General features: G+C 40.9%; 2 protein-coding genes across 5 annotated transcripts in view; one reads left to right on the forward strand and one right to left on the reverse strand.

Annotated features, from left to right (window-relative positions):
* ST7 (suppression of tumorigenicity 7) overlaps positions 1-3202 on the forward strand; it is a 96962-nt gene extending 93760 nt beyond the window's left edge. For all 4 annotated transcript variants that reach the window (XM_069956054.1, XM_069956049.1, XM_069956057.1 and 1 more), the window contains 3 exons: positions 1515-1607; positions 2578-2717; positions 2895-3202. In XM_069956054.1, the coding sequence (XP_069812155.1) occupies positions 1515-1607; positions 2578-2717; positions 2895-2990 (329 nt within the window). In that variant the 3' untranslated portion in view covers positions 2991-3202. The remainder of the gene's footprint in view (positions 1-1514; positions 1608-2577; positions 2718-2894) is intronic.
* A 5051-nt stretch (positions 3203-8253) lies between these two features.
* WNT2 (Wnt family member 2) overlaps positions 8254-26290 on the reverse strand; it is a 63463-nt gene continuing 45426 nt past the window's right edge. The window contains exon 5 of the mRNA XM_069956064.1: positions 8254-8924. Within this exon, the coding sequence (XP_069812165.1) occupies positions 8695-8924 (230 nt within the window). The 3' untranslated portion in view covers positions 8254-8694. The remainder of the gene's footprint in view (positions 8925-26290) is intronic.

The raw sequence follows: 26290 nt of genomic DNA on the forward strand, positions 1-26290 counted from the left end.
CATTGTCTTCCATTGTATTCTTGTGATGTAATCTGAACCTGAAGAATGGATTCAGTGAGAACATCACTCATATGACAGCTGATCTCCCACCACTTCCTACTACTGGAATATTAAAGTAGAACAGTGTGACTTTGAAGGCCACAGGGATTGCTGCTAAAATTGATAGAAGTGGAATCATTCTGAAGATATCCAAGTTCTTGTTACATTAGATGTGAAATATGCAGGCCACTACCCTACAGTCTGTGATACATTATTCAGCTGTAACTGATCAAATCCTACACAAGCTGGTCTTACTTTTTAAATACATTTCAGATGGCCATGATTTATGTACTGAAATAAATGCCATCTGCTAGCAAGCCCCTGATTTTCCTTATGAATCAGGGTTTAGTGTTGTTACATGTTGGCTGAAACAAATTTACAGTATATGCTGACAGACCGTATGGTAATATGCACATCAAAGTTTATTCCTGCGACTGGTTGTGTTTATGAGTAGAGTTCAGTGCTGACACCTCCCTGATTTAAATAATCTCTTTGGAAACAAATGACAATGCACAACTATAGGAAATGTGTAGACCGAAGCCATGGTGGCCGCAGTGTCAGCATTGTCATTCCTGTATGCCTGCCTCTATGGATGATGTTCTTTAAGGCTACTTGGTCTTGCCTATTGTCTGTAAAATAATAGTTCTCTGTTTAGTATTGTCTTGAATAACTTAATTGTAGGTAACCAGGAAGTTAATGCTAGGGAATCTTTTAGCTGTAATTCAGGTTACAAACTGCTGATACTGTTGCATATATCAAAGGTACCATGTGTCTCCTTGTCATAATCGCTCTGTGTTTTCAGTATGTAAAAAAAAGTTTTATTCTCTGGTACAGACAAAGGGTATGTGCACACACAGAAAACTTGACGCAGATTCCTTCGCTCACATGCCTACTTGAATTTCCGCCAGTGTCTTAGGCTCTCTTCTATGGTCAGGTGGATTCCGCCGTCCACCTGAAGAATTCGTTCATCCTTTGGGCAGATGGCGGAATCTGCCTGACCATAGAATAGAGTCTATGGGAAGGAAGGAAAGTGGCGGGGGGGGGGGGGATGGGGAGTTTGGCGAGCAACGGAATCCGCAGCAGGTTATCCGTGTGATTTCCATAGTGTGCACATACCCAAGGAGTCAAAGATGCCAACCTCCTGAATAGCTACAAGCTAGAATGCTTCCTCTCCCCCCTACATGCTTGATTGACACCTGGAAGCCCCAACTGGATTCCCAAGCAGGATCAGGTATGGGAGGAAGGAATAAGGAGGTGTTACAGCTTGCTGCACTTCAGGAGCTCAGGAAAGCCTATCTGACTCTGTGTATCCTATGTTAGAATTAGTTTGGAACATGAATTGCAGCAGATTCCCTTGAAAAAATGTTTGGTGCTTCATATGGTCTGCTTCTTTTATCTGTGTGGAAATAGTTTGCTGTAGTATTAACGGTTTACAGTATTCTTAAGCTACAAAATTGATTTCGCTTGTCTTTTAGCATTCAGAATGATTCCATACCCACTGGAAAAGGGTCACCTTTTTTACCCATACCCCATTTGCACAGAAACTGCCGACAGAGAATTGCTTCCATGTAAGTACTGCATGCCTTTTGTGAATGCAAACCGATATGCATAAAATACATTGTGGCATGTTGTGCCAACCTTTGCCGATTTTTCAGGTCTCTCTTATTGAGCCCTTCTTTCTTTAGTCTTCCTATTTTAGTGTAAGATCTGTGCTTTAGTACTTACTGTTATAACTTTCTAAATCAACAGGGGATGTAAAATAAAAAAAATTATATATATATATATATATGTAAACTTGCTTTTTTTCTTTTTAGTTATGCTGTAAAACAAAGCTGTACTTGCTTGGTGTCCAGGTCCAGTCACCTGAAGGCAGCTTTTTAGTCTTATACTGGTTGAAAAAAAGAGTCTAAATTCATGAGGTATGGCCGGTGCAGTGTTACGGCTCGATGTGTCCATCAGTCACATGACTGCCTTTTCTGTGAGCAAACAAATAACTAGGACTTCCTGTGTTTAGTCTCTTTTTTTTCAACCAGCACAAGACTAAAAAGCTGCCTTCAGGAGACTGGGCCAGGATAAGTGTACGTATAGCTTTGTTATAAAGCATAACAACTAAAAAAAAATAATAATGTAACTTGCAAGTTTGCTTTATTTCCGATCTTCTGTTGATTTAGATTTTGTAAATTATAATGACAGTGACACTTTAAGTTAATGGTAGTAGTGTTAGGGGCTGAACACTAGACTCTTCACCCCTCAATTATTTTCCTACTTGTAAAGTTAGCCATATTCACCATGTATGCTTCTGTTTCTCATTTGTATACGTGTCAAAATGTATTGGAAGTTCCTCACCGTGAAGAATAAATATAATAGCTATGATTAGTTTTCTGAGTAAATGACCTGGCGGTAGGGGGCAGACTGTTCCTTTATAAAGGGAAATGAGCCAGCAGACTCATGCACATCTATGTCACTGTTAGAATATATCTGATAGATGCTGTTTCTCCTCCCCGCTAATTTGACAAAATTATTCATCTTTATTTACAGCATTTCATGAAGTCTCAGTATATCCAAAGAAAGAACTTCCTTTCTTCATACTCTTCACAGCCGGGTTGTGTTCCTTCACAGCCATGTTGGCTCTTCTCACACATCAATTCCCAGAGCTTATGGGAGTATTTGCAAAAGCTGTGAGTATCCACTTTCTAGTGTCTATGCACTTGTGCTACCAATAAGGCTCTCGTGAATTCCTGGCAAACAAGCAGCATCCTACACATTCAGTCTACGTAATGCTCTATGGTTGTCAGCATACACACAATCCTGTATGTGTAGAAGGTCTAACTGATCAGGTGTTCTCTGTCTTTCAGTTCCTGAGCACCTTGTTTGCACCTTTAAACTTTGTTATGGAGAAAGTGGAAAGCATCCTTCCTTCCAGCTTGTGGCACCAACTGACACGAATCTAAGACTTTTGCAGCACTGAAGATTAACACCACATCATGGCTGCCAGCGACAAAGCATGAAATGAAAAAGAACTATTCATGAATAGACTGTCTGTTCTCATATACAAACTGTTTTTGTTGTAAATGGGGAAAACATTATGTTCAGTTATACTTTGCCTTCAAAAAACAAACAAACAAAAAAAACCTATTCTTTAAAATAAAGTTTTGTGTATGGCAGCAGAATGTCCATCACCTGCCTCTGCTGTCTCCATTGCCAGCCGGCAAGATAGTGAAGTCACAAACAACTATTTGATTTGGTCACTATCACATCACATGACATATCACATCTATAAGGAACAATCAGTTAGTAACAAAATTTGCCAGAACAAGACGGAAAACATTGCTGATCTTTGTCTTCCAAAATTACTATTTGTTGGACATAGCCTATTATGTAATAACAGTGAATCAAAGTGGATTTTATTTTCTACACTAATCCACAGAAAATTCTTGACAATACATTCATTAAGCTGCTGATATTGCCACAGCTGAAAATAACGGTAAAGGTGATGAACAGTTAACCACTTGCTACTGAGTGCATACCTGGCACTGATCAACAGATTCTGTAAAGTGATTTGTTACTTTATAGTAGAATTACATAGTGTAAGTAGGTGTACTCATAGGCGGCCATCTTATGCACAGAATCACCACAGAGCAGGATGACAGCCTGGAGGAGGAGAGTCTGATCGGGTAGGGATGAAGCAAAGCACTTTGTTAGCATCGTCAGGCTGCTGGCTTTGACGTCAGTGCCCCTTTTCCCTGGTGTGCTGGGAAACTGAAAAAAGTTACTACTGTAAATCTGCTCATCTCTAGTGCTGAGAGTACACTTAATATGTTCACTGACCAATTTTACTATGAAGTGGGTAATAGAGATGACCGAATTGCTCATCTAAATGAAGTTTTATCAGCGATCCGGTCATCAAGTCTGTTGCCTGTCGCTCCACCCTGGGTGCTGAGGGAAAGCTGGATCCGAGAAGTTTTCTAGAACTGGATCCAACTTTTCCCAGCATCCTGGAAGGGGTGGAAGATAGCGGAGCAGCACTGACAGGCAACTGACTTGATGAGCGGATCGCTGATCAAACAAAGCGCTTTCTTTCATTTAGGGGCCCTCTAGTGGCCCCTTTACTGACACAGCAAAAAACCTTCTAGTCACACCCACTGTGATTTGATAAGGAATCATTGCTAGGCTACTGTGGCACATGGCAGTTTTTTTTTTTTTATAAATTCTTTATTTAAATCAAACAGAACCACATTTTCTGCAGGTACAGACAGCGAACAGGAACCCTCCACCCTCCAGGCACCCCGCGACATCACATAATGCAGACAATGAGATATATCGCACTAGGGAAGATACAAAAGCAAAGTATACAAAAATGGGAAAGACCCCTTAAAGGAGGTCATGTGGTAGGTAACAATCAAACCCAAGCAAATTGCCAAACAGGCGCCAAGAGGGCGGAGGCCCCGACCATACTTGCTGCTTTTCCACTCAAAAGGTGTAGATATACTAAAACTAGAGATACTGCAGAAAGAAGGAAAGAAAAGAGGGAGACCACTTGGGTTCCCATGCAAGCGAAGTAATATAGAGAGGCGGGGGTGAGGGGGGCAAACGGGCAGGGGGCGTGACAAGAGAGGAAAAGGGAGGAAGGGAGAGGGAGAGAGAGAGAGGGGGGGGGAGGGAAGGTAAAAGAGGGAGGGGGGAGAAGGGGTGGGGCGGGGGGTGCCAAGGCCACCGCCAGGCACCAGTTTGGACCATCTCGGAATTCACTCAGGAGGGCATATCAGTCTCCATCTCCTGCGACAGCAAAGAGGCGTAGTCAGCCGTACCCTGAAATTCCAGCCAACTGAACCACGTCTTGGTGAAGCGAGAGTTAGTGTTGTGCAGAGAGGAGGTGAGGTCCTCCATTCTCATAAGTTCATTAACCTTTCTCACCCAAAGCGAGATCGGTGGAGGAACAGTGCGTTTCCAGTACAGAGGGACACAGGCCCTGGCCGCAATGACCAGGAAGGGCAGTAAGGAGTGTTTGTATTTCTTGATGGACATCTCACAGTGATGAAGGAGAAACAGTGCGGGGGTAAGACCTGTGGAGAGTCCCGTCACCTGGCGGGTAATCCCCTGTACACCATCCCAGAAAGATTTCAGCAGAGGGCACGACCAGAAAATATGCAAGAAGGTACCCTGATCGCCGCCACAACGTCAGCACATCGGGTCAGTCTCAGGCCAAATCGCATGCAACTTCACCAGTACCTGGTACCAGCGGGACACGATTTTATACCCTGCCTCCTGGAGGCGAGAGCTTACCGAGGTCTTGTGGGCAAGGAGGAGGATGTTAGTCCGTTGCTGCTTAGACAGTTCTAGCTGTAAATCCTCCCACTTTAGGAGGAAAGTCGGTGGATCTTGATCAGGGGGAGTCGTCAAGTCAGCGTAGATTAGTGACAGAGAGTGACGGATAGCTTCGGGGCCATCACAGAGAGATTCAAAGTAGGTTTTGGAGGAAGTAAATTGGGCGGCTGAGGGAAGGGAGAGTAGATAATATCGTAGCTGAGAGCATCTCCATACCCCTAGCGGGGGGAGGTCCGGGATCGTCCCGAGTGCTTCCGCAGACAGCCAAGAGGAGTCCGTCACAAAGTGCAGGACCCTAAAAAATTTGTGAGAAATCCATCTCCGGAACACCGGGTCAGTGAAAGTCCGGGTGGCCGAGTATCGGCGTCATGAGGGAGCACTGGGGCAATAGCCGCTCTCGCACCGATGGATGGTCACAGACCCGAAGAGTCGGGCCACATGGCAGGTTTTAAGCAGATCCAGCAGGAAGCAGATGTTATACATCCTTCTTTAAAGGGGTACTCCAGCAGGGGGGGCACTTTTTTGCTGGGACCGGGGAGGAGGTGGCTGAGGGAAAAGACGTCCACTCACCTCCCCGGTTACAGCGGCGGTTCCCGCATTGCGGCATTCCGGTTCCTGGCCACTTCCTGGTGTCTGAGGCGGGCCCGAGACGATATATATCAGGTCCGCTCAGCCTGTCAGTAACAGAGGCGGGATCTGAGCGGACTTGAACGGATGCCGCCTATGTCACTGACTGGCTGGGCAGACCTGAGACGTCACGTCTCGGCCCACGTCAGACACCAGGAAGCGACCGACACCGGAGCGCCGCGATGCTGGAACCGGGGAGGAGAGAGGACGTCTTTTCCCTCAGCCGCCACACCCCCCCCTGTTGGAGTACCCCTTTTAAAAAGGAACAATTGGCAGTGGAATAAAAAAAAAAAATCTAAACAATGTGAGGTTATTACCCATCTTACCACTGACATTTTTCATGTTGTTTTAGTCCCACGCCTCTGATGCAGTTATCTGCCTGCTCCATATCTTTTGCTATTCCTCCTCACCTGCACTGCCATCAGACTACATTTCCCAGTAGTCTTTGTGCTGCATGCCCAGAACATCCTGTTACTCCAACCCCCACGAGCTCATGCCCTGTCCCCTCCCAGCCTCCCTTCCACCGTGTCTGCTCAGACTGTGCTCTGCAATAATGTTAGGCGGACCTGCCAAACTGTTCAGGTTTGGCAGCTTTCTCCAAACAGCTGTATCCACGTTTTCCAAGACTTCCTAGGGCGGCATCCAACTTTTGAAGACATGGGGAATAAAATGCCAAACGTTCAGGTAACATTGTCGTACCTGAACAGTTTGACAGGTCTACTCAACAAACAAACTGGATGTGAGATAGTGGTCACATGATTTGTCTCCTGGGGAGTTTTGGGGGGTGCGCACTAGGCTAGTTTTTTTTTTTTTTTTTCATTCCTGGATGGCAGTCAACTACTTTTGCCTGATTCTGAAATGTGGGTAGAGCAGAACTACACACACAGCCAATCTCTTGCTGAAATAGGATACCACTACTATCATGCATTTGCAGTAAGATTTCATCTCAGCAAAAGCTGTAGAAATGCCTATTATTTTTTTTTTTTTTTACTGTATTTCATTTGAATTAACTTGTCTCAGGAAGTTATACAGATTTGTAAATTGTACTTAAAAATCCCAAGCCTTCCGGTACTTATCAGCTGCTCTATGTCCTGCAGGAAGTGGAGTTTTTCTTCCAGTGTCACACAGTGACCTCTGAAAGCAGTCGCAAATCCCCATAGTAAACCTATCTTGCTCTGGACAATTCCTGTCACAGACAGAGCAGGGTAGTCAGACTGGAACAAGACCAACACTTCCTGCAAGACAAACAGCATCTGATAAGTAATACATAACTATGTAAGAAGGGAAACTATCCATACCTTTATTGTAGCAGTATGAGGCTGCAGTAATGCTTTTTATTGTTGTTCTGAAGTGTCATAGTGGCATGGCCAGTGCATTTCAGTGCCCTGGTGATTGCAGCCTAAGGGTGGGTTCATACTACGGAATTCTCGCGGACAATGTCACTTCTTTCGGCGGATAGTGGAATTCGCCGGCCCATGGAATGGTGTCTATGGAGCCGGCGGAAAGGCGTGCAGACATACTGCGGAATTCCGCGGACATTATCCGCGAGAATTCAGTAGTATGAACCCACCCTAAGGCCGGTTTCACACTACATAAAAAACATAAAAAAGCTGTGTTTTTTTACGTAGTGTGAACATAACCTAATGGTGCGTTTACACAGAGAGTCACAGCTCTTAGAAGACCTCATCCAGGAGGCCAAAATAGGAAGTAGAACCTGGCCAAAGATTAATACTTTATGCCCCAAGTATACCAAAGCATACATCCCCAAGAACTGCATTTACGGATTCATTTTCAAAACGGCCTTACTTTACATGTATTGGGTCGGCAATAAGCTAGGCACAACATATGGTGCACTGAAATAGCATATCTGGAGAAATTGTAGTTTGCACTTTACACAATCAGGCAGCACAGAGTCAATGAGGCGGGGCCTCCATGCCCTAGGTCTGCAGCGCTTCTCTCATCTTGCAATGGATCCAGCAATCCATCCATAGATTTGTTAAAGCTACATAACAAACCAATGGTTTGGGGTTTTGCTTTAAGGAGTTAAATAAAAGACCATATAAAAAGCAGAAACACAAAATCTTGCTATTGAGAGAAAATGAAACACAGGAAATAACTACATTAGTATTGCACAGTGATACTTTGTCTCATACACAGAAGATAGGGAAGAAATAATCACTTTTATTACTTCACCTATTTTATTTCTGCACTATTACACACTTCAAAAACTATTTTATTCATGTGTTTAGAGAAGTTACAGAGATTCCGGTAAGGTCCTGAACATTGCTGATTAAATCACGTCCTAGTGATGTACATATTGTCACGTCAGATGGTGTGCACACGTTACTGACAACAGAATACACGGTGGACACTAGTAGAGCATTCTTTTCTGCGGCCTAAGATGTCAGACTATAATACATACTGTCATATTGTAAAGTAATAGCATATAGTACTGTGCTTTATACTAACACACACACAAAATAGATAACAAAAAATACAACACTCTGCTGTAAATTATACATCCCAAATATCTCCACAGCACAAATAGATATCACCATGAATACTGGCATCCAAAATACTTCATTTACAACATAACTTATTATAATTTAATAAAGCATAGAAACCCCTTTAATTCCACACTGCTTGTCATGAAGATACATTTTCTGGTACACAATGTCGTCAGTAATGTTGGAGGATGTAGCCTTATGTTTTCTTGCTCCACCCAGCATCTTTGGCTGCTTTACATGTGTGCACATCCATAGTTTCTAGACAGTCTTTGCATCGCACTGCACAGCACCAGTGAAACTTACATTCACACTTTACCATTTTCGCAATGCGGGCAGTATCATAGCCTCGTCCACAACACATAATCTCACAGCTGTCCATGCCACGTGATGATTGGTTACAGACTCTGCCAGCTGTTCCAAAGGAGCCTAAATCATGAAAAGAAATATTAGGTTATAAAGCTGTCAATGAGCATGTGGAAAAGCTTCTATACTAGTAAAAGTTTAAACCATGCATTTATTATACAAAACGTATTGCTGCAGGGTTTCATTGCCTCTATATCAAGGCTGATATAATAATCAGTAACTGGGCCCCCCGACTACAAATCTGTCAAGTGTAGTCATAACCTTTAACGTTAAAGTGCTGGTTAGAAGGGCTTGCAGTTAGAGGGACATTTGCAGCACCCTGAAGGACCGCTCTGCCAACAGGTGCTGCAAATGATTATGGCTCAGGAGGCCCAGTGTGTTGCAGAAGCAGGCCACAAATCCCCTGATGCCACGAGATCCACAGCAGACGCGGTGGTACGGTGGTAGTTATGCCCCTGTTTACACAGCATTTTGGTCAGTATTTTGTATTAGCATTTGTAAGTACAAAGGAGTGGGTCCAGAATACCGCTGAATTGCAGATTTTCCTATAACACATTTACTTTGCTCCCGTTTCACTTTTGGTTTGGGCTATAAATACTGATACAAAATACTGACCAAAATTCTGCTATATGAAAGTGGCCTAATTTTGCCACTTGAAGGTATATATATACACTCCTCCTCCTGTATTCTCTCTCCTAGAAGTATAGTTGTAAGGGGAGAAATGAAAACTAAGCTGTCATTGGTAGGCAACAAAGAGAATTGTACTATAACACAGTTTGATAAATCTCGCCCTATGTTTTTACATGTGTATTTTTGTAATAGGATTTTTCCAATTGATGTTAAAGAAGAAAAATAGTAATGGCACATGTATGACTATGATTTTATCTTGGGGATAAATAATATACTGGCTTATAAATCGGTACTATGTGAAGTGTGTACAGACATTGTGGAGGAGTCATTTACTTGATAGAAAAATTATTGTTTTTGATGCTATACAGGGCACTGTGCAGACTATGGCAAAGATGGATAAAGCTAGTGCTGCTGGAGTTTTCTTGAAGTGTTGCTCATGACTGTTATAAAGCAGTTAAGCGGAAACTTGAGACGTTACTAATGTAAGTAGTGGTTCAGTCCTTCAGTGACGTCAAACAGAATTAACTCTCAAATGGCTGCCTCCACTGTGTAAAGAGGATGGGATGAATATCAGATGATTTAGCCTTCATTCTAGCTCACATATTGCTGTTGAGTTACTACAATACAATAAAGCTTTCTTCACCTTATCAAGAAACAGCAATTCTGGCATTCTGGCAAACGTTGACACTTAACAATGCAGAAATCTACTATAGCTATAATTGATTGCACATTTCATAGTGAGCCTTCCTGAACATTGTAACATTTGCCTGAGAAGATGCGGATACTTGATACCTTGCGCTTTGTAGATATCACCCAGGTATCATTCATCTATCATCAGTAAATCTAGAACATGTGCTTCTCTCAGTTTTGATTATGGCCAGTACAATGTTTAATCTCATTCCTATTTAAAGGTGATAAGAGACCATTCACTTGTCAGATTTACATAGTATTTTAAAATAGAACATATAAAGCCGATTAACCATTTCATTTGTCACTTAACATAAGGAACTTATTACCTTACAAACCAAGGCCAGATTTGTAAGGAAGTTAGCAAATATACAGCATGGCTCCACTTAGGGCTGCACTTTACTGAGCTTTACCCCATGCTAGTATGACTCAAAGTCCTAATTTGTATCTGACTTCATCCCGATCCAATTTATTTCTTTACTCTAGAAGAAATGTTTGTCTGGTCAGAGCTAGAAATAAAGGGGATATTGGTCTTGGACCTCCACCAGCTAATCCCCTTCATATGAAATTTAGAGGGCATCCACGGTGTCTTCAATAACTGCATAAAGATTAAAAGCACTACATTGAAATACACCGGTCTTGTTTAATGTGCCCCTATGTGTGTCTCTACATATGGATGTCTATATAGTGGAACCCATCTGTGCAACAGGTGCATATTGCAACAGCAAATTCTAACAAACCTGTACCCATTTCTGTGCTTACCTCTGCACTGGTGGTTTGTTGTCTCTGAAAGAAAGTGGCCATGTTTTTGTAGCACTGGATAACCCCTTTAAATCACTAATATATTTGGATACCCTTTCTCTTAAAGAGTGCTTTTTTTAAAAATAAAATAGATGGTACAGAGATTAAAGAAGTGTTCCTGATAGAAGTATTTATCATCTATCCATTAGACAGCCTATAAATAATAGACCAGTGGTACTTGGTCTATCCCAGCATTGCCATACACTTTGAATGAAACAGCGGGATGCATGCACGATGACTGCTCCATTCACACTGCAGTCAGAGGAAAGCGAGGAACCCCATCCTGGCCGACTGGCTCCCAAAAGCTTGACCTCCCCCGGTCTACAATTTTTCACCTTTTCAGTGGCTATAATAACCCTTTAATAATGAAAGCATGGATTTATAATAGGTATGGAACTATAAATAATGGACAGTCTTCATTGCTACAGCAGGCAAAGGAGCTCATACTGTAAATGTCTGCATTTCATATTTACTGAGGCCTGTGCTCAGAAGCCATACAGCCATGATGTCCGCAACTGTGGATGAATTTAGAACACATTTGTTTCTATGGCTTCATTTACACATCAGTAATATTTGCAGAGCCGTGATCCATGCCTCAAAATACATGTCCTGGTGCGGACAATTGTGGCACTGACACACCAATAGAAGTCAATGGGATCCTTTTCTTGCAGATTGAGAATCTGTGGCATCCCTTTTTTTGCAGATCCGCAAATTGTAACATCACTGTTGCAGCTCCTCCTGGCACCCTATTTCACCAGGAAATAGCTGCAAATGGCAAGAGAAAATGGCTTCCAAGCAATCATATGATCTGTTATAGTGGTGCAGAAAGCTAGTATATTTTTTTTTAAAAAAAACTAATTAGATGATGTATACTACAAACTTTTTTTTTTTTTTTATTAATGTGGACACAAAATATAGACCTCAAAAACATATGGATGTACTACCAGATGTATGTAGATTATATGCATTAGTAGTCCACAGAGATAGACTGACATTGTTCCAGGCTGTAGTCTGCTGCAGGGACAGGAATAGACCCAATTACTGTGGGCCCCGAACAAGCACACCTTATTATCTATACTTAACCCTCTTTAAAGGGCATACAAATGGTTTGGCTGCACTATTCTGGGCAATGTGCACAGCCACTTCTCCCATCCCCCCTGATGCCATCATCTCTACCAGTTTTTCTAGACCCTAGAGGGACATGTAAAGATACTGTTTGAGACCACCTCCACACAAATCAAAATCTGACTTGATAAAACATAACACTGTCCTGTCTCCTTCTGTAGTCCAGTCTCTGATGCCCTCCTAGCAATTGAACTCTTTGCACCTAAATTCTATACACTCTACTAAAACTTTTCTTTACCTAAAAATAAGGTGACCAGGAAGCTGTACTGGTTGGAACATCTGTTGGTCTTTAGAGTGTGTCTCTTCACAGCCCTGATCTCTTACACCACCCTCATATAAAAGAGTTAGCACAACAGAACACCCCCCCCCCCTTACTAGATTCAGAATGAAATTTAGTATTGAAAAATGTCCACAGATTTTCGAGATGCATTTAGATTCAGGAGAATAATTACAAATTACTTATGCTGGTACAAGACTCCAGACTACCTCTGTCTTTCTGACCCATGCTGGAGATGTGAAAATGAAACTGGCACTTTTCCCCACATATGGTGGGACGGCCCAGTTCTTGGTTCATTTTGGAGAGATGTTGAGACCATAGTGAATGCAATCGCTTGAACTTATAGCGCTTTCCATTTATACAAAAGACTACCAACGGTCTAAATGCACATGTAGCCTGTGTTAACTTGATCACATTGATGTATTTAACTCGTTGTTCTAATGGACTTTACATAGCTTCCGGACACAATTGTTGCGTCAGGGATCATGTTAACCATGGCTACATCTGTACTCTCTTTTCACACACCTGCTCACTGCTGCGAAGCTTCTGGTTCCCAAGTTATGGTTACAAAAATTTCCACCTACACGTCGCCAATGGATCAATAAAATAAATGAAATCTGCTGACTGGAAGAACTTACAAGTTGGACCACTTATACTCACCCCTCTTTCCAATCCTTATGGGCACCCTGGATCTATAAACGTGCCAATTCCCTGACTCAATAAATATCTTTATTCCAATTTCCTCCCCTTCCTCTATTCGTAGACTGCAATTTAAAGAGATGTACCGAGATAAACTCGCTACTTCACCACCTGTGCACCAGTATCATACTCTTTTACCCAACTCCCTCCCTTACTCTCCTCCCCCTCTCCTAATCTTGTCTTTGGTCATATTTTATGTTAATTTGCCTTGATTTCATTGCCATCTCATCGCTGCTAGCAGTCATATCTTGGCCATGAAAGTACATCTACAGATTTACTACCTTGCGTATGTTTTCGGCCTTATACCATTGTTTGATTGTATGGTTTAATTGTTGTACTTTCCACTATGTCTTAGATTTTTGTTATATATTCTGAAAATGTCTGAAAAAGACGTGTGAATGAGGCCTAAGGTTTGGAAACTTAGCACCCACAGACAACATTATGCATCACATTGGTGCAGGAACATCATTTTTGAAGGATATCCTTACGGATGTTTCATAGCCAATAACACTTTTATGTTGTGTGTTATTCAGTGCTCCATATACAAAACTGGTATGGCTGCCCTCCCTCCTACCTTCCTCTTGGGAAGGACGTTCTGTGGTGAAGCAATCTGCTAGACATCAATTACTATAAACAGACTTGGTCATAAAATGACTCATCGTTCTAAAAAGGTAAAATGATGGAAGATTTCATCTTAAACTCTGTGAGCAATTGAAGGATATGAAAATGTTGGCAAGACCGAGTATTGGGGATGAGGTCTGTGTCCGTAAAACGTTCTTCATTCACATCATTACATTTGCTTTAAATTCAACACCTGATGAATATTGCAAAATGATTTATATTGGAAAAATTGCACAAGTGTTAAGAGCTTTCAATTTGAAAAATATTACAGCAGTTTATGAAAGGTGTTTGGAAAGGTGACATTTTAGATCTATCTGGGGATTCTGCTGAGTTAATAAACTATGTGGCATTCAAATAAGTAACATTGTAAAGTTTTTAAAATGTGAGAAAAAGTGAAAGATTTTCAGGCTTTGGAATGATTCAGTATTACCTGAGTCTAAAGGCATTTGCTGGTTTAATGAGAAGCCAGGACTACAGACAACTTCTGTCTGCCCACGGAACATAAAATACATTGTGAGCTGTCAATAGGCTGATGCTTGTCTGAAATTTCAAATACACGATCCCCAAAAAATATTTGCACCCAGAAGAAATCAAGCCACAATCACGAAACTCGGCATGAATGTATTCTGGTAAGAGATATAACAATGATTAAAATTTTGACGCCAATGAGATGCGCAGCTGGGAGAGTTTAATGAGTGCTCGCACAGTAGTGCTATTTAATCAAATCTGTCAACCTGGATGAACGGTATTGTGAGTAGAGATCAGATATGGTAGTTGCTCCGTGTTGGCAACAATTAATCACGGAAGGGAGAGTCTACCATCCCAGACGGTCAGGACATCCTAGAAACACAAATGAGCATGAGAATAACGCAATCATTAGAGCAACCACGTCACTAGCATTAATTCAACACCATTTACCACCTTCCAAGCATCTGAAGGTATCTAGGGAAACCATTCGGAGACGACTGGCCGGCGCTGGTATAAGGAGCCGACGTCCATTAAGACGCCTACCACTGAGCCCACATTATAGGCAGTGTCGAATGGATTTTTGCTGAGCTCAGGCAAGCTGGAGTGTGACCAACTGGAGGCGTGAATGAATCCCAAGTAAGTTTTAGTTCTGATGACCACTGCACACGCGTGTGGAGGTGGGCAGGCCAGTGATCCGATCCAGCATTTGTTGTCTGCAACATACAGCAAGAACAGTAATAAGGTGTGACAGTGTGGGGAGCGATTTGTGGGGACACACGATCACCTCTAGTCATCCTTCAAGGCACTATGACAGCTCACAGTTACGTGGACAACATTTTAACGCGATTTGTACTGCCTATGCTATCAAGTCGCCCAGGTGCCATTTATCAGCAAGACAACGCTCGTTCATATACTCGCGAATCTTCCAACAATGTCTTCAAGGATATGACATACTCCCATGACCTGTCAGGTCATCAGACCTCTCGCCAGTGGAGCACATCTAGGATGTGTTTGGAAGGCAACTGCAGCTGTCCTGGAATACTGGTGAATTAAAAGAGGTCAGGTGAAAAATTTTATTTAAGTATTGTATTTCCCCCCAAAAGTTATACAAATCCTCAATATACACTATTTACAGGAAATGCACATAAAGTGCTTTGTTCCCGGCATTTACTACTGCATCAAGGCTTCACTTCCTGGATAACATGGTGATGTCACGACCCGACACCCAGAGCTGTGCAAGCCGTGGCTGCTGGAAAGGATGATGGCAGAGGGACACTGAGGGACACAGGACACTGAGCATCCCTCTGCCATCATCCTCTCCAGCAGCCACAGCCCGCACAGCTCTGGGAGTTGGGTCGTGACATCACCATTTTATCCAGGAAGTAAAGCTTTGATGCAGTAGTAAGTGCAGGGAAAAAAGCACTTTATGTGCATTTCCCATACATTGGTGATTTGTATAACTTTTGGGGGACAATACAATACTTTAATAAAAATTTTCGCCGGACTTCTCCTTTAACTGCCCAGTTGCAAACATTATGGCATGGCCTACCGCAAGTGGTAACCTAATTGATTCAATGCCATGCCGTTTTTCGGCTTCTATAGCTGCCAGAGGAGCATTTACTACTTACTGATTTGTAACCATTTTCATGCCATAATGTTTAACAAAGTGATCTTTGTAGAATAAAATTTTATATTTGGAATCTACTGTACCTGTGGAGTCACTGCATATGACACTCATAACATGTTGTGTACATTTCTTAGAACATCTGAGTGACAGACAGCATTACGGTATGTTCACATGGCAGATTTGTAGCAGAAATGTCTTTGATTTAGACCAGTATATTGCTTTAACTTTAACTGCATTACCACACATGGTATAAATCCCATTTTATTAAACATTGCATTATATGAAGTAGTATATGCTGCTGTTATGTAGGTGCTCTTGGAAAAGAAGGCAAACATATAGAAAATTATGTGGCTACTACTTTAAAAGGAAGATCTATAATGTAGCACCATTATCTGTTGCTCCCTACAAGATATGTAGAAACACAGAAACAATTGATAGCGTGGTAGGAACATTCCCTTGTCTTTGGTTGCACAATCACACTACATTCCTTAATATTGATGGCAGACATATTGACATCATGCATTCTCTATCATCTGGTCACTAGAAAGCATATTTATAAGAAAAAATCATTTATCAGTTAGGGATCTTGCGGGTGAAATGTATGGAAATTGTAAAAAGTTTACACTACAGTGATACTATAACATGAAAGTAGGGCATTTAAGCTGAATTGTGCAGTGAATTCCTTATCTCAAACAATTTATTGAAACATAAGCCAACATTGGTGGTGGGCACACCCCAACAAAAATGTCAATGTCTCAATAACTTGTCATTTGCCCTTGGGCATCACTTACAACCTGACAACAATGTATTATGCTGTTCACTAGTTGACTTATTGTCTGCTGTGGAATGGTATCCCACTCTTCTTAAAGGGCAGCCCTCGGGTCATTGAGGTTCTGGGGTATAGAGTTAGAAGCCTCTATATGGCCACTGATTCCATATTTTTTTTATGGGATTCAAGTCTGTAGGCCACTCCATATAAGGTCCTCCAGTCTTCAGCAGCCATTCCTTAATGAACTGGAGCCTTGTCATCCATGAAGAAGAAATTAGGCCAGTTCTGTATTGACAGACACAGTTGCCCACAATGTAACACCACCACTATCAAAGGTAACAATGGCTGATGCATAGCGCTCCCCGTGATGTTGCAAAAATTGTTGGCGGCCATCATTTTTGCTTAGTGTGAATCAAGCATTGAACATCACTGAAGCCCACTGATGCCACTTGCAGCATGGATGGAGAGCGCTATGCATCAGCATGGGGGTGCGGTGATCCCGACTAGTTTCTTTGATAGCTGTAGATCTAATACTAAAGCCCCTATTACCCCCTAAAGCCCCTGTCAGTGCTCGCTTGTTACTCATTTCCCGCTCGCTGCTGGCGCTATTACATGCGTCAGCAGTGAGCCGGTAAGTGAGGGGGGGGGGGCTGTCTGGGTGATCTCTAGATCATCTGGGCACTCCATAGAAGATAGCAGCATCCTGCTGCCTCTGCTTCTCTTCCACTAAAAATTCTAATTACCCCCCTTTTCCTATTTTACAAATAAAAAGCATATTCGGTATTGCTGCTTGCATAATTGTCTGATCTATTAAAATATAAAGGTATTTATCCTGCACGGAGAACAACAAAAGTGGAAAATTAAAATGCCTGAATTGCTGACTTTGTGTCACATTATATTTTAGAAAAATAAATAAATAAAAATCCCTTCTACACCAAAGTGGTACTATTTACCATTGGTCTTGGAACAAAAAAAATAACAACTACCCTCAACAGCCCTACTGATGGAAAAAAAAGTTATAGGGGTCAGAATTGAAACTCCACCAAAAAAGAAAAAGCAAGGACACATATATCATCCACCCACAATTGTAACAAATTATAATCAATTTATTTAGCATATGAAAAAAATAAAAACACAACATTTAAATACACTTAAAAAACAACTAAGTGTTAAGAGCCAAAGGGTATATTAAAAATATACATATTTACACCAGAGAGTTCTGTGCATGAATAAATCACTGCAGAGTCCATGTTATAAGCAAAATGAAAAGAATCTCTACATACATATCTCAATTCAAATTTGGAATCTGCCTAACAACTCCACAACAGACTTCAAGTGTATCGTCCGCAGGTGACTTTGTCGGGGGCATTGACATATTGATATTGATTCCATGTCTCTCATATCCTATATACCGGAATTCAAACATAATAGAAGCTACCTTTCGGGTTAACTGGGAATGGATCTCAGTCTCAACATGGTGGTTGCGGGCGTGCGTTCCATGTTCTGCGTATGTCCGGAAGTATATTCAACACTTACCAAGAACTAAGAATACCCAGAGCAATGAGAGTGTGTTTCATGAGCTACTTAGGCGCAACTGTACCATATAGCGATCACAGTTATGCGTTCCATCAATTTCCCATATATCTAATGCATTCCACTGACCACTTCATGACTCTATATGAAATAACAATCATGATTATGTGCATTATCTGATCAACACAAGTCTCTTATTTTATAAGTTTAATATAAGTATATATGATCTCCCGTTGGATTTGTAGACACTGGATGTATGTATGATAAATGGCGATTAGCTCGATGATTAGAGTAAACTCATTGGTGAGTATAATGATAATTTACACAACAAAAACACACATCCCCTGTGGATATAACGCAACATAAATTTAAATGCCCCAAACAAGTTTTTTTTCTTCTTTCTCTCCTTTCAGTTATGATATAATGAATGGTAATTGGCACAATCCTGAGATATGATTGAAAATAATACAAAAACAATGTAAACATGAGTATCAATGTCCATAACATGGGTATTGAATCAGACTGAGCTACAGAATCAAGATAACAGTTTTAAAAAATAGAAAAAAAAAAAAAGTTGATGGGGTGTTTATCATGAAAAACTGCAGACTATCTTGACAAAAAATAGCCTAAGACTATGGAAATCCCAAAAGAAAAAGGTAAATGCACATTTATTCCTTCTTATGATTTAAATGGTGGATGAAGCATGGATACACAGCGTGCACTAAGGGATAATTTATCTTTTTAAGAGGCGTTTTTAACATAATGTATAATGCAGGGGCGTAGCCAGGATTCATGGGGCCCCATAGCAAAAAACTGTATGGGGCCCCCCTTCCCTACACACTATAAAATATATATATATATATTTATTTATTTATTTTTTTTCGGTGATGTGGTCCAAAAAAATTTCTCTTGTTGTCAGAGGCAGAATGCCAATGTCTACTTGTTCTGTCCATCCATTGTAATTATAGCAGCCTATTGGGAGCCTCATGGTTATATACATAGGTTCAGGAGCACACTACCTTTTGCTTAACCCCTTATTTACTGCAATGTGTAAGTGACCCAATGTTCTCTTACATGCTGCAACACAAAAAAGGGTTATTACAGAAGACAATTAGCTCTCTCCTTCACTACTCCTGCACTGATAACCCCTGACCTCTGCAGGAGCTCAGAGAACAGAGGTTATCAGAGTAGTGAGGGAGAGAGCTAATTGTCTTCTGTATTAACCCTTTTTTGTGTTGCAGCATGTAAGAGAACACTGGGTCACTTATACACTGCAGTACAAAAGGGGTTAAGCAAAAGGACACAGGAGGCTCTTATCTTCCCCGGGCCCCCTCCCTCTACAGGCCCCATAGCAACCGCCTTCCCTGCCTCTATGGTAGCTACGCCACTGGTATAATGAAATTAGGTGATTATATCAATTTACCAGACACTATTTCTGTTGGGAAAATCAAAAGGATGGTACAAGGCTGACAAACTGGAAGGTGAGAAAGCACACAAGACCACTTAAAAAGACCACAAAATTACTTAAAGACCCCAGCTCCATTATCTCAGCCTGTTTCTTTGTATTATAATACAAAAAAAGTCACATAACTGGACTGATTCATGGCCAAAAAATGCTATACAGGTTAAAACCCTTACATAGCCCCGGGCAATCTCAAAAACTCCATTCATATACCCTATGGTCATCATAGCTGGCCTCTGAACCGCCGCGATCCTGGGTGCCGTTTTTAGCTAATTATACATTTAAATGCAGTTGACAAAACTGAAAGCTGCATTTAAATGTATGGGGATCTCCCTCCTGCGACGCGATCGCGGAGGGGAGATCCATTCTCCTTACCAAACCAGCTCAGCACTCGATGTGTCTGGTCTGCTACAGACCAGACTAATACAGAAATGGTCTGATCGATCATTGCTGTAAGTCTACTGCAGTGATCTCTATGGGAGAAGTAAAAAAAAATGGGATGGGGAAAAGTAAAAAAAAAAAAAAAAGTGTTTTTATTAATAAAAAAAAATCCCCTCCCCTAATAAAATTTTGAATCAACCCCCTTTTCTCATTTTATAAATAAATCTAAATAAATAAACAAACATATTAAGTATCGCCGTGTGCATAACCACCCGAACTATTAACTTATCACATTCCTTATCTCACGCGGTAAACAGTGTAATCGCAAAAACCCACCAAACTGCAAATTGCGTTTTTTTTTTTAATCAAATCTATAAAAATTGTAATAAAAAGTCGCATACAGTATATGCATTCTAGGTACGGATAGAAAGAACACATCATGGCGCAAAAAATGACACCTCCTACAGCCCCATAGACCAAAGAATAAAAGCGTTATAAGGCTGGGAACTGAGCAATTTCAAACACACTTAGTTTTTTTTCCAAAGGTTTTAGATCAGTCAGATAAAATAAGTTAAATAAATTACATATCGTTGTAATCATACTAACTTGAGAAACATAGATAACATGTCAGTTTTACTATAGAATGAATGGCATAAACATGAAACCCCCCAAAATGAAAACTAATTCATTTTTTTCTCGATTTCACTGGACAAATAATCTTTTCCTAATTTCACAGCACAGTTTATGGGAAAATTAAGTCTGCCATTGTAATGTGCAAATAGTGGCACAAAAAAATGAGGGCTCATGTGGGTCTATAGGTGAAAAATGCAAGCGCTATGGCCTTTTTAACATGAGGAGGAAAAAACGAAAACCAGCCCAGTCCTGAAGGGGTTAAGGAGGCTATTCAGTAAAGTCTATATACAGTTAAAGGTGTTAAAATTCCTGTTTCACCGTATTTATGAAGTAAAATGTACATGCTAAAAGCAGTGTGTGCGTGCTTTTTTTAAATTATGCATCTAAATGAATGTGAATTAGTTTAGACAGTGCAGTTCTATTAGACTGATTATTGGTCAAAAGTTACTTATTGTGCACAATTTTTGTGCAGCTGTTTGCCAGCTCTTGATCAGGGGTAAAATTCTCACAAGGTTTTTGCGCATAATAGATAAATTTAATATGAAGGAAAATGAATATTTCATCCACAGCAATTGATTAAAATATCCTTTTCTGCTATTAGTTGCCCCTTGTTCTGATGATTTCTTGGTCGACCTTCTGGTGGACCTCCATGATCATAGGGAGGGAAAGAGAGGGGGCTATTTTATTTTAGACATATACAGGGATATACAGAGAAGAAAATTCAGGGAAATTAACCCCCTACAGCACTATGCATAAGTGAGATCTGTGTGTAAGGGACTACTTTCTATTCTGATCAGTGGTGGGATACAGTAGAACTGTGGTGTATAACTAGGAAGTTACTAATATACATAAGGGGTGAAATCTGGGGTGAAAATGTGCAACAGAAATTGACAAGCCACAAATTTCATCCTCACTGCAGGTCATTTTTTGTGTGGACAAACTTCATCAGCATGCAGATGGGAGTTGTAGAATCCTATAAACACCCTGTCCTGCAACCTGCTGCTATTACCTGTGCAAATCAGCCCCATGTTAATTCACCCTAAAGACTACTTATGATCAAAAACCATACACTCATTCAGCAATTAACATTGCCACTAGATTCAGTTGCATTACAATAAAATCCCCTATGAGTAGCCCGGAGGCTTTAAAACGTAACCTTTATTAATTATGCTATAAAAATGGGAAGTGTTAAAACAAACTTGTGCAGTGGTGAAGATAAAATACAAATGGGTGGCTCGTACCTCTCTTACCAGGGTGGAGGGGTTGGTGTACGTTTAGGCAGAGATAACGGTCAGAATGGAAGCACCTCGGCCGTAGGTGCTAGACTAGTGAACTCAATGTTCTATCGACTTTTACAATACGTGGCAACCAAGCGATAAGCACAAAACACCCTTGGTTGCCCCTGACTGCTAATATTTCTCTCCTAATAGTCTTCCACATTAGAGCAATGTTGAAAGACGCAGTCGTATCCACTCGGGAGCACGATAAATGTCTGGGTACAGACACCTAGATGCGATTTTGTATACGCATATTAGAGCCCATGTTCTAGTCTAAAATCGTACTGCTGCCTTTCCTGACATGTTTCACCAGCAGCTCACTGGCTTTTTCAAAGTATTGGCAATCGGAAGTATCACTGGTGACACCCGTTGTGATCAGGACAAACAGCCAAGGAGAGATGGCAGCAGCCATGTCATTCTCTCCCTGGTTGTACCTCTGTTATGGCTATGTCTGTCAATGGATGTCTAAGGGACTACCAAGACAGACAGAGCAGGTGGCTGGGCAGTGGATGACGCTGCTGCTAGGTCCTCTCCCCGACTATATTTCCTGATCCCAGCAGGTCTCAGTAGCGAGACCCTTTGGGGTCAATAGCTTATGACATATCTGATGACATGTCAAAAACTATTTTTCATGACAGGTACTCATTAAGATATGTCAATCAAATGCTGACCGATGTGCTATATGACTGGAATTTCTAAGCAGCACAACTACTTACCTGTATTATGTGTGCAGTCACACACTGAGACTTATAGTTAATGACAATAGGAATTCCACAAAATGAATCATAGATGCTTCTGAACTTAAACAGTGATTATATTCTTCAGTAAGATCACACATGGATGCTCACAAATGAGCGCAATAGATGGAGATTCTGTTCAGCACAGTTCTAATGTATTTAAATACAAAATACATTTTTCATTGAGTGTATTATTTTAAACTGACCCTGCTGAATACACAGGAAATGAGAAGGAGACCTGTCTGGAAAGAAATACTGCACTCAAATACAATAGTAAAGCAATGCATTAGAGAACTGGGAGTGTCCTTAAGTAAATTTTCAACTATTGGGAACTGGGAAAATATTAGTCAATTTTCAAAATAACGATCTCTCATTTGTTCTGGGCGTTCAAAAGTTTAGCCCTAAAACAAGTTTACTTTTGCAAAGGGAACTATTTCATAGCAGTTTTTCATCTTCTCATATGGCTTTTATCAGCATTAATTGGAAAACAGTGAAAACTGAAAGCAGATATAAGAAAAGTTGGCATGCACAAAAATGAGAACAAAACCAGAGACAAAGCATTAAAGTCACACTGCTTTTAGCTTTGAACCCCTTAATAACCACAATACGTCTTTTGTTGGCGGGGCAAAAGTAACCTGGCACTGGTCTCCTGCACAGAATATCACAAGAACTTGGATGTTGCATGACAGCAGGGCTCTAACTATGAAGAACAGAGAAACCTCCGATCCATGTAGCTTAACCCCTTAGATGCTCTGGTCAAAACGTAATTGTGACATTTACGCGTTTTCTGGATTTTTGTTACCCCCATCAGCACTGGGGTGACGCAATTGCTGAAATTCAGATTATTTTCTATAGCAGTAGGGCAGGGCTGTATTAACAGCTGCTGCTGCCCTAGGCACTAAACCTGAAGACGCCCCATCTTCACGCACCTATTGGCGATACCAGACCTGACCAATACCACCATACCCCCCACCCCCTGGAAAAGACACCAGATTTACTGGCAAGTCTGAATGGGAGGAGGGAAACTAAAAAAAAAAAAAAAAAAATTCTGTCCCCCTGCTCCCTGGTGCTGCCCCCCTGCAAGGTGCTGCCCTAGGCACCGGACCACGGGTGCCTAATGGTAAATACGGCCCTGCAGTAGGGGACCTAATGAAGGCCACTAGGTATGTTGTATGTTTGTGCCTCCTCATTCCCTTCTACTGTGCCTTCCAACATTATGTTGCCAGGATAGTAGTATATATAGTAATATAGTAGAAGTACAGTGTATTATATTAGCGATCTGAAGATTGCATTTCAAAATCCCTTTGTGGGACTAAAAAAAGAAAAAAAAAGTAAAAAAAAGTTTTTGAAAATATAATTATATTGAAATATATAAAAAATAACAATAAAAAAAATAAACCTAAACTATACTACTTCTCATTAATTATCACACATGGTGAACGGAAAAAAATACTACACTTGCTGTACTTTATTTACTTCTTTCCGGGGGGGGGAAAGGAAAAGAAAAGAAAGCAATAAAAAGTCCTATGTACCTAAATATGGTATTAACATAAAGTACAACTTGTCCCACAAAAAACAAGCCCTTATATACTGTAGGTTGACTAAAAAATGAAAAGATTACTTTGAAGGTGACAATGGAAAAACTAAGAAAAATGCTTGTTCATGAACGGGTTAATATCTTTGGTATAAAAGAAAAAAAACACAAAAAAACATAATTAAGCTAGTTTCCATCAATATCAGATCTACAAAAATAAATATTTTTATATCCTATAACCTCTCATTTAGGGATGGTCCGAACCTGCCGAGGTTCGGTTTTGTACAAACCTGAACTCTCGGCAATGATTCCCACTGTCTTCCACCTCTGTGGAGAGGGTGGATACAGCCTGAGGACCGCCTGGAAAACTGGGATACAGCCTATGGCTGTATCCCGGTTTTCCAGGCGGTCCTCTAGCTGTATCTACCCTCTCCAGCCACCAGCCTTTATTAATAAACCTCTCTTTGTTTGTGTATGGGGAGATTTCTATCAGGCATCTTGAGCAGAGCAGGAGGAACCCGCTGGGCCCCACCCTGATGACTTGGGTTCAGGCAGCCTGAAACGGTTTCCTTACTTTGATAAGAATTATCAAGGATTAGCTACTTGTATTCCTCATAAACTAATTTTGGCGTATGTTCATTTAGAACGCTGACTTATGTTGTTCTCTGTTATTCTTTTTTAAAATTTACAAATTGACAACAAAAGTTTTCACATTTAAAAACTAACCTGGACCTGATTGGGAATTCTTTGCACTTTTAAAAATGAGAAAATAAATAAATAAAAAACTATATTCCATTTCCATAGACAGGAGATTTAACCGTAGACCACAGCTACAACACAGACTATGAGATTCAACTATATCTGATTGGAGATCAGTGTTCTGTTGGCAGATACTGACTGACAGTTTAGCAGGAAGAAGGCCAGGCAGCATTGATTGTTTATGAAGAAGAAGGAGGGGGAAGCAGTGGTGAGGTGTGCCAGAGTGCAGCATAAACGGCGAACCACAACTCATTGACTCTTCATTATAGTAGGAGAACAGAGATGTGCATAATCCAGTCCACGGACAAATTACTAAAAGGTACCATGCTCATTAGGGGACTGCCAACTACAGCACACTGTTAGCACCTTAAGTAGGGCGCAGGTGCTGTCAGATTCCCTTTAAACCTAGAAATGAATGATACAGGTAAACGTGAAATAAATTTGCACAAACAAAAGCTTATTCCCCAAGAATTTCTGCAGCTCCTGGAAAAGACACAATTAAAGATATTCTGCCAAAAGGACCAGAGGTTAATTTTAATTTTTATCTTTATTTGTCTGCCTGGTTTGGTATATATTTTAGTACTTGCACTTTATGTTACTGTTTACAACCTGGCTGCAATGAGCTATGTTATCTGTACCTAATATCTGCACTTGCACTTTATTTGTAACATATACCTGTCCTCCTGTATGGTCTCCCACCTCCCAGGTCTTAGTTTTTATTTTCCTTTTTTCCCTTTTCCTTTTTTACTTTTGCAATGATTTCCAATAAAGTTTTTTGTATATATCAGTGAATTTTCATTTCAAAAAAATTTCTTTTTACATTCACACCGGATGGGTTTATAGGTGTTTAGTTCTATGAGTAAGGACCATTCGGGGATCCCCTTTTCCTTTTGGGGTACTGTTTGTTTACTGTAGAATTCAGAATTTATAGGTGTAAATCATTAGATCTCAGCAGAGACACTTCAGCAGTGACCGAGGGTAAGCAGAGACCTCTGGGTAGTAACATTATGGGGGTTCTGATCGGACACCTGACAGGTGCAGCATCTGTCATTCAGCCCATTTAATGCTGTGATCATATTACATCACAGCAAAGGAGCAGGGCTTTACCTCCTAACCATTTTTTGTCTCCTATTGAAGACAGAACAGTGCAAGAAGGCTTCTTTGCACCCAGACACATAATTGTGGAGACAAGGACACAAACATGGCTGATCACTTTTTACTTACATAGAAGGTCCCATTATACACTTATATGGTTTGATTGCAGTATTAGAATCAAAGGAAAGGGTACAAACTGTTTTTTTCCCCCTCCCCTAGGTTACACCTCCTTTTACACATGCACAATGTTTACAGATGGATTGCAGAAATATGTATTTTTCCACACTTCCAATGCATTAAACAGTTATAGGTAT

The sequence above is a fragment of the Dendropsophus ebraccatus genome, chromosome 1 (assembly GCF_027789765.1).
Source record: "Dendropsophus ebraccatus isolate aDenEbr1 chromosome 1, aDenEbr1.pat, whole genome shotgun sequence".
Classification (NCBI taxonomy): Eukaryota; Metazoa; Chordata; class Amphibia; order Anura; family Hylidae; genus Dendropsophus; species Dendropsophus ebraccatus.